The sequence below is a fragment of the Gopherus flavomarginatus genome, chromosome 21, assembly GCF_025201925.1.
Source record: "Gopherus flavomarginatus isolate rGopFla2 chromosome 21, rGopFla2.mat.asm, whole genome shotgun sequence".
Lineage (NCBI taxonomy): Eukaryota > Metazoa > Chordata > Testudines > Testudinidae > Gopherus > Gopherus flavomarginatus.
This window is the reverse complement of record NC_066637.1, coordinates 7,430,635-7,439,634: the sequence shown is the minus strand read 5'-3', so window position 1 is coordinate 7,439,634 and position 9,000 is coordinate 7,430,635. Positions and strand designations below refer to the sequence as shown.

Genomic DNA, 9,000 nt, shown 5'->3' with positions numbered 1-9,000 from the left:
CTGTCTAGGAGGTGCAATGATTATCGTCTGTTACAGTATCGTAGTCTTCTATCTGCAAAGAAATTATGGCTGGATAGTTGAGAACAGAGCAATTTCAGTGTCAAAAAAGACCATCCTGACCTGGGAAGGTGGGGAGAGCGTGGTACCCAGGGGCTGTGTGCTAAGTGGCTAGGGTGGAGAAACAAGCTGCAAAGGATTGGCTAGCACAGGAAGGAAATCTGATAAAGCCGCTGGAGAGCCAGTACTGTGAACAGTGCAGAATTGCACAGCTCCAGAGCCAGCTCAGAAGGGAAGACGCTGCTCCTATCTGGTGCCTGTGAATGCAGACAGCTGTGTGCACCGAAACCATACACGCTGCTCCAGACAGCGTGTGTCTCTTTGTTTTCAGCACTGCACAGCGCAGGCAGGGTTTCCAACAGGACGAGGGAGAAGCAGCTCCCATTTGTTCTTTTAACCAGGCACGCCAATTGGAAGAAAGTTGGGTAATTACTTGGGTCTGGGATACTGGCCACAAATAGATGATTCAAAGCCAGGGAACAGTCTCTGAAAGGGCCTGCGCCCGATATTCTTAGCCAGTAGGACATGCTGATAGCTGGAAGAGGATGCTAAAAGTAGGCAATCTCCGGAGCTGTGCAGCATATCAAGGCTAGGAAAGAAACTGTTGGCAACTCCTTGGGACCGTATTCCCATAAGGAAGAGCCCCAGAAGACAGAGAGAGCGTGCAAGAGAAAATAAGGAAACACTGGATACAAAAGCAAAGCGATAGCCTGTAGCTGGTTCAGGACCAAACTTGCAGCAGGTGCCACTCTGTTCTCAGACTAAAGGAGAGGCAGTGCTGGGGAATATACTGCAGGGCATGATCCTGCTCTGGCCTGGCTGGGGTTCAGCAGGTGGCCAATTAGGGCCATTCAATCTCTAGGGTCCTTGATGCTGTCTGGCTAGCCCTTCTCTGCTGTCTTCTGGCTGAGGAAGGAAAGCCCCAGAGCTCCTCACTCAGGTTCGTGGCCAACAGCAAAGGCAGGAAAAAAGAACAAGGGAAGGAGGGATAAAGAAACTCCTCTGAGAATGTCCGACCAGGAAATCGAGGACTTTGAAGTGGACAATCTGTCTGACACGTCCCGGATGATCCCCAGCCTCCCTCCTTACGACATGGACGACCAGCTGCTTCCCCTGGAGCCCCGGAGCACCTGCTGCTGCTGGGCTTGGACCCTGCTGATCGTCACCACGAACTCTCTGGTCTTCCTCTTGAACTTGCTCCTGGTGGTCACCATCTTTGCCATCGTGCTGCTGCCGACGATCGTGGTGGTGTACTTCGGCTTCCAGTGCCACTCCCGGGTAAGTGAGCGTGGCCTGGCCCCTGTGTGGGCCTTGGCACCCCGACCCAGGACAGGGCTCTGGCTTCCCTGGGATTCTTGACTGAGCTCCTTTGAGGAAAGCTGGCAGGGACAGTGGCTTTAAAAACCAGGCTGGGATTTCTGAGCTTTAGCTGCATTTTCAAAAGACATGGGTGGGGAGAGAGGGAATGTGTGTGTCTATTTCAGTGGGGGTGAGGGACAAATGGACAGACAGACAGAACGTGCTCTGGGGTGTGACACTTTTGCACACCAGCCATTCCAACTGCTTCCAAGTCCCCCAGGAGAACTGACTTTAGCGACAGGTCCCCTGTAGGACCTGATCCAAAGCCCACTCAGATTGCTGGGAGTCTGTCCTTTGACTTCGCTAGTTGTTGGATCGGGTCCTTATTCAAACCCTTGCCAGGTGCTCCTGGCCTTCTCCTCTGAGCAGAGGCCACTAAGGTGGGATTCACAGGCGGGAGCAATGGGGTTGGTAAGAACCTAAGGACCAAAAAAAGCTGGAGACCAACTTTCTAGAATAACCAGTCCCCACCCAGACACAGTCCTGGCTTGAAGCCGGCTTGATTTTAAGTCCATTCCTGGGGTAGAAACAACAGATTTTTTCCCCACTAGTAAAATATTTCCTAGGAGAAAACAAAACGGTTGTACTGTTGGGCCAGGCCACTCTGAGCCTGACGTGAGGGGTGGGATTAGATAAACCCCATGCACTGGGGCAAGCAAACATCCCCTCTCTTGCATGCAGAGAGTTTAGATCCAGCCTCCCCAGCCTGAGATTTCAAGTTTCCTCTACACTGCTACTTGAATCTCAACAAAGAAATCTCACCTTTAGCCCTGTCCCTCCCCAGCTGCAGGATTTGGTTCCCTGGACAGCGGGCTGACGAGCTGGCCGTACTGATTCATAAAGAGATTTTACAGCAAAGCACTCCCCACTCGGGCTCAGCTCCCAGAGAAGATAATGGGAGTTTGGGGCACACAGCTGATGCAGGGGTGGACCTTTGGGGTTTACATTGCCCTGCAGCCTGTTGTGCATTAATGGGGGTCCCCTCCTCTGCTGGATGCATGTGGGGAGACTCCCATTCACAGGGCATGATAGAGGAACATACTGCACCAGACTTCTATACGTCCTTTGATCTAAGGCTCTCCAAGCCCTTGACAGACATCCCATGCACCCACCTTCCGGGTCAGGCAGCATCCAGCTCTTATCTTCATCCCAGAGCGGTGGAGTCTCAGGCACAGCAAAGTTACACGTATCGCCCAGTGAGCCAGCAAAGAGTCAAGATGCGAACGTAGAGCCCCGAGCCTCTGTGGCTTTCCCCCTTGTGTCGTCACTGGCGCTGGCGCAAAGGGGTCTGAAGGGCAGCGTTTTACACCCAGTGTGCGCTGGTGTAAAAGGGCCAGGCCAAGGGGCATGCATGACGCTCTTCACCATTTATTCAGCATGCATAATCATTGCTTCTTTCAGTGCTGATTTCTTCTCTGACATGGAGCGTTAACAGAGGGCGTGTGTGCAGTTTGCATGCTGAGGCAGTCCTGGGCACGCATACATGGCACATGTCCTCCTGTGAATTCCTGTGCCTGGCCATCTGCAAAGTGCCCTCAGTGAAAGGGTTAAAGCAGTTCTCTGGGATGCTCTCTCCTATGAGGGCTCAGGTGGTAGCTCAGCTAATGGGACTTCCCCCTCAGTGCCACAGGGGGTCTCACCCCTGCCTCAGTGGTTGGGCTCCTACCCAGCCCTGGCACTCGGTGCAGGACTAGGCGGCTGTTAGTCTTTTGATGAGATCTTAACACGGAAGCCCCTTTGGGGCTGGAAAGGGGGAAGTGAAAGATCCCCTCTCTGTGGCATTTTAGGAGACGTTTGCAATAGCCCCGGACACAGGCCTTTCCCTAGAGCTGTGTGAAGCTTCCCATCTCTGAGCGGTGGAGTCGAGGCCAGATGTGTTTGCAAACTTCAGCCCCTGCTTGGGGAATGAGAATGCGGCTGGACTGAGGTTTGTTCACCCAGAGAAGAAGCTGGCAAGCAGTCAATTCCCCGTGGCACGCCCTCATCCCCACCCCAGCAGCAGCATCCCCCTCCTCCTGGACGGACAATGGCAGGTTGGAAGTTGAGCTCTTGCTGCGCACATGACAGGACAGCTGCATCTGCTGCACTTCCTATCTCATCTCACCTAGACACACACACATCTACAGCAAACCAATCCTATTCCACACGGAAGTTCTTTTTACACAGCCTAGTCCTGTTTTTTATTGGAAAACTTCAACTCTTCTACCTAGAGCAGATTACATCGATAAGCCCCCTGTGAAATACATTGGAGACCAGTATCAGAGGGGTAGCCGTGTTAGTCTGGATCTGTAAAAGCAGCAAAGAGTCTCCAAAACTTCTGTTAGTCTATAAGGTGCCACAGGACTCTTTGTTGGAGACCAGAACTCCAGATCTGAAATTCTGAAGGAGTTCAGCTTCAGATGCAAATCCAGAGCCTGATCAAAGCTTAGGTCTATCTTGTCTTTAAACATGTGAGGGTTTTATATAGTGAGAAGAAATTGGTTCAGCTTCCAATCTGTCTCGTATATTTTATGTGTGTCAGCAGTACTTGGGCAGGTCTGGAGGAAAGGCAGGTTTCGGTATTGCTGATTTCTCTGAGGGCACAAATCTGACGTGTGCTTTGCTCCACATAGGAAGGGTTCAACCCCGTGAATGCTGGCAGGAGTGCTCTGGATTCGTTCTGACACTCCCCAGTATACTCGGGAGCTGTAGCTCTGTCAGGCGTCATTTTTTATTCCTGTTTTAATTAACAGGCAACTGTGACACAGATCAAGTAAACACACTGCCTGGGTCGACAGAGAATTCTATGCAGCTTCAGTTATTCACTGCAGTTTGCATTTTAATGTCATAATATTTCTCTGCAACTCCCCTGCAGCAGCATCTACACTACAGAGGCAGCAAGAGCAGATGGCTCACAGTCCTCCCCTGTGATTTGCAGCTTCCCCCCATGGACTTTAATTTGTTTTGTTAATTTCATTTTAACTAAGCCCTCTTCCTGCAAGTGTCATTCTCTGTGATCTACCTAATGATAAGAACAAGATCTAATAAAAGATACACACACACACACACATCCCCTCCTGCAGATCCGGGCCAGCTTCCCAGATGCACAGGCTCCAGTTTTTTATTTATTCCCATTGAAAAACTCATTTTGTTCCCGTTTAGTATTCTGTCTCTGTGCGTGTTGGTTTCACTTGGATGCTTTGCTCTGAGTTATTGGGGGGATTTTTAAAGAATGTTTATGGATTTTCATTTCTCGTCATTTTCCCCTATTTTGCTCCGGCATCATTTGTCTGATGTGGGGATATGATATGAACATCTCTGTCCTTGTGCCATCACAAATTTGTTTTCCTGTCTGGGTGAAAGGAGACAAAAGAATAACTTGGCAAATACAGAGTAAGGCCCAAATCTTCAAAGGTATTTAGGGAGCTAATTCCTGTTAAAATCAATGGCACTTAGGCACCCAAGTACATTTGAGGATCTGGGGCTAAAGCCCTGATCCTGCTTTGAGAAGTGACGGGGTGCAGTCTGGAGTCCATGCAGAGCTCCCTTGATATGAATGGGGTACCACGTGGGCAGAGGGGTTCAAAAATGCCAATCTCAACGCAGGATCAGGGCTGTGTGTGGCTTACATTGTCAAAAGTCACTCGTGATTCTGGGTGTCTCCGTTCTTGGGGTGGCCATCTTAAAACACCGGAAAAGGAGCTGGACTTCAGTCAGGGCTCAGCACCCATCCTCTGAGAAGGTTTCCATCCAAAAACTGATCCAGCCTGATGACTAAAGTAAACCTCAGCTCAGAGGACAAAATCTAATGGTACTGCAAGGCTAATGGAAGCCAGGCTGCATCACGCTGTAGCGTGGAAGGGATTAGAGTCCCAACAGCTGATAAAAGATCAGAACCTACCAAACGCTGCTCTGGTTTTTGCTACTAGCCTGAACTCCACAATTCCTCAGATGCTTAAAGACAGCAATAAATGTCATAACGATTCAAGATACACAAACAAGCTGAAGTCATTTGTGTGACCGATGTCCCTGGATACGTCCACTGCGGAAAACTGCAACCTCCAGTGTTTTCTCTCTCTCTGACTCTGACCCAACACACTCTGAAATCAATGGCAAGACTCTCCTTTGACTTCAGTAGCGCTGGATTAGGAGCTAAGTTATTAAATATATTGTATTTCATAAAGAGCCTTATCCGGCTCCCAAAGACAAAGTCTTTCCATTTATTTGACCAGTAATTGGATCAGTCTGTATAATGTGCTCACTTCAGGATCCAGTCTTGGAGGTCCGATTCTGCAGATATGCACTAGCTAATATAGTGCTTATTGCCATGACTAATCTTTTGAAACCACCTGGGAATACTGTGTTTGCAAGCCTGGGCTGTAATTACTAATCATTCAATGTTAGAAACAAGCTGTGTAGGAACCCATTTCTTCTCTCTCTCTCTCTCTCTCTCTCAATATTAGGGATGGATCCTGAGCTGCTTACTCAGGGAAAACATCCATTGACTCCACTGTGAGTTTTCCCCGCAGGACTGGGCCCTTAGGTATTGTCAATTTCAAGTATCTCCCAGCTGTCATTTGCCTCCCTGCCCAACAGATCCTATGCTAAGAACACCCACCTCAGCCTGATTTACTCAGTTCATTGCACTGAAAAATATTGAAAATAAGTGTTTTTCCCTTTTAATAACATAAACTGTATCTCCTGCTTGATCTGCCACCTCCCATTGCATCCCATCTCGGTCCAGGTTCACAAAGCACCTGGCCGGGGAGCAGGCCCTGAGAAATTATCCAAGCTGTGCAGCAGGGTGACTTTATAGGAGGGCTTAAATAACAAGAAAGAATTAGAAGCTCTTGTTATAAAATAAAAAGACACTCCTGGACCAGATAGTTGGTGTAAATCAGTACAGTTTTAGTGGAGGATGCAGATTAACACCAGCCGAGACTTGGCCCAAGATTTACCTTCACTGAGCTTGGGAGTTTACCTTATCACCTATTATCCTCAGACGCACCTCTACAAAATGCCTAGTGTGGTCAGAAACATCTGCTAGCCAGAAGAGAGGGCTGGATGGGGTTAGTGCTGGTAAAATCCAGGCAATCTCAACATGAAAATAAATCATCTTCAAAAGATTAAACTTTCCCTTAATTAAAATACAGCATTGAGTTAAATCCCTGCTGCTCTGTGCCGGAAAAGCCTGTGCCTGATTCGCCTCCCTTTTACACCAGCGTAACTTCATTGAAATGAACAGAGTTACTCCTGATTTACACCAAGGCTAGTGAGAGGGGAGTTACCTGCCCACTTCTCTCTGGTCTGACCATTGTGTTTGGGCCTCTGCTACACATAGTCCCTCCCTTAGCATACAGCGGGCGGGAGGACAAAGGTAATGCGCTTCTCTCCGGACTCTGGACATTTGCTTTGCACCTTCCTATTACTTAGCCCACAGCAAAGAGTTGGGAGCGAAGGGATATTTCACCCTAGAAAGATAGAAGCCGGCTGTGAATGTTAAGAATCTGTTCCAATACCATTTAACAGTGTGAGTGTATGCAGAACTGCACAGGTGTAAGAAATAGCAGAGCAATCATGAGAGAGAAAGAGAAAGAAAAGAGGAAGTAACTAAAAGTCTAGAAAGACGGTTTGAACTGACACTAAACCTGTACTGACAGCAGGGAGAGTTAACATGGAAATGAGAGGCTAATACATAGGAATAAGAAGAGATAACAAAAAGTTATCAATAAGGCTGTGTAACAAAGGGATATCGAAGCTGTATTGTCCGGTGCTGCAGGTGACTGTGATAGGATCATCCTGATGAGCTTCCCACTTGCAAGAAACTGATCACTACCTGCTGAGAATATTGCCTTCACAGAGATTTGTTGGTCCCATCTACTGCGTAACTGAATCTTAATCCAGCACAAAGTACTCTCAATTCACTGCTCTGAACACAAAGGTTCAGGACCCCTGATGCAGACTGACAGGGCCTGAAAGACAGGAGCTACCTTCGGCCCTGGGGAAACCACTGCTGTTCCTGACGGGAGCCGTTGGTCTGGAGCACTCATTTTAGTAAACAAATGGCCACCGGTTGGTTGAGAATCTATTGCCGAAATAATAACCCCTCCCACCCTCAAGAATCAATGCTATTGTTCAGTAAGGATACACTCACAGCCAGTGGAAGCTGATGTGGCTAAAGGATCTAAAGTTTTGGCTGTAAATACGTCTAACACAGGAGTATCAACATATGGTCCGTGGACCCATGGGGTCTGTGGACTATGTCTAAGGGGTCTGCAAAAGGTTGTCGTTACTATAGAACAGTGGTTTTCAACCTGTGGTCCGTGGTCCCCTGGGGATCCGCAGACTATGTCTGAAGATTTCAACAGGGGTCCCCATCTCCATTCGAAATTTTTTAGGGGTTTGCAAATGAGAAAAGGTTGAGAACCACTGATCTAACAGATCTCCGCCACCACCCTATGGTCAACCCTGTCTAGGAGTCGGCATTACCATGTTATGCGACAGACACTTGACAAAATTACTGTACTTAGTGATGGACATGGGGGGGCTGGGTCAACAGGGCCACCCGGGCGGGGGGGGGCAAGTGGGGCAATGTGCCCCAGGCCCTGCAGGGGCCCCCACGAGAATATAGTATTCTATAGTATTGCAACTTTTTTTTATGGAAGGGGCCCTCGAAATTGCTTTGCCTCAGGCCCCTGAATCCTCTGGGCGGCCCTGCGGGTCAATGTCATTCAGTCATTCAATTTTGTGAAAAATTACCACGGACCTCAACATTTGTATCACGCCATGTGCGGACACATTGCTGACCCCTGACCCTGGCCAGCTACCATAGGGTAAAAGGTGTTAAATTGTGTCTGTGCTAGGCGCAAAGCCCGGTTTAATTCAGAGGGGTTAGTGAACAGGATTGTAAATAATTCCTTTCCCCTGAGTCTAGACAAAGGCTCAGGGTTTTGCACATTACAATGCTAAATGTAGGGTGGCAGCTGGCCTTCCCTCCTCACTGTATGGGCCTGGGAATCAGAGCTCCTGGTTCTCTTCTCGGCTCTGTCACTGTGTGATCTTGGCAAGTCACATAATTTCATCCTACCTTATCTTCCCTATTTAGTCACCTACCTCACTGGCATGCCGTGAAGATTAGCTAAGGTCTATATATTGCACCTGCGGGCGGGGAAGGGCTGAGGCCGTTGTTGGTGCTTAGCAAAGCAAGAAAGGTGGACTTTGTGGTTCGGGCACTGGAATGGGATTCGAGATTGGGGGGTTCCCAGCTCTGCTACAGACTCCCGGTGTGACCCCAGGCCAGTCACTCAATCCACAAAGCATGCCCGTAAAACAAGGATAAAAGTACTTCCTCTCTCCCCTCCTTGTCTATTCAGATTACCTCTTTGGATCAGGAACTGCCTCTTACTAGGTGTGTGTCCAGCACCTAGCACAGGACAGCCCTGAGCTTGGCTGGAGTTTCCAGGGGCTGTTGTAATAATAGTACATGCCTCACATGCTGTCCTTAAAGCCCCAAGAGGATCCCCTGTGGGCACTGAAACAGTGTAAGTCCCTGAATCCAGCATCCCAGGTTTTCCCCAGGCCCAGGGTATGCTGGGACAGGATGCC

The 9,000-nt window shown here is 48.9% G+C and overlaps 1 protein-coding gene across 1 annotated transcript in view; it reads left to right on the top strand.

Moving 5' to 3' along the window:
• Nucleotides 1–268: 268 nt before the first annotated feature.
• Nucleotides 269–9,000, top strand: part of TMEM88B (transmembrane protein 88B) — a 42,089-nt gene continuing 33,357 nt past the window's right edge. Inside the window, exon 1 of the mRNA XM_050931503.1 lies at nt 269–1,335. Coding sequence (XP_050787460.1) covers nt 1,066–1,335 — 270 coding nt within the window. The 5' untranslated portion in view covers nt 269–1,065. The remainder of the gene's footprint in view (nt 1,336–9,000) is intronic.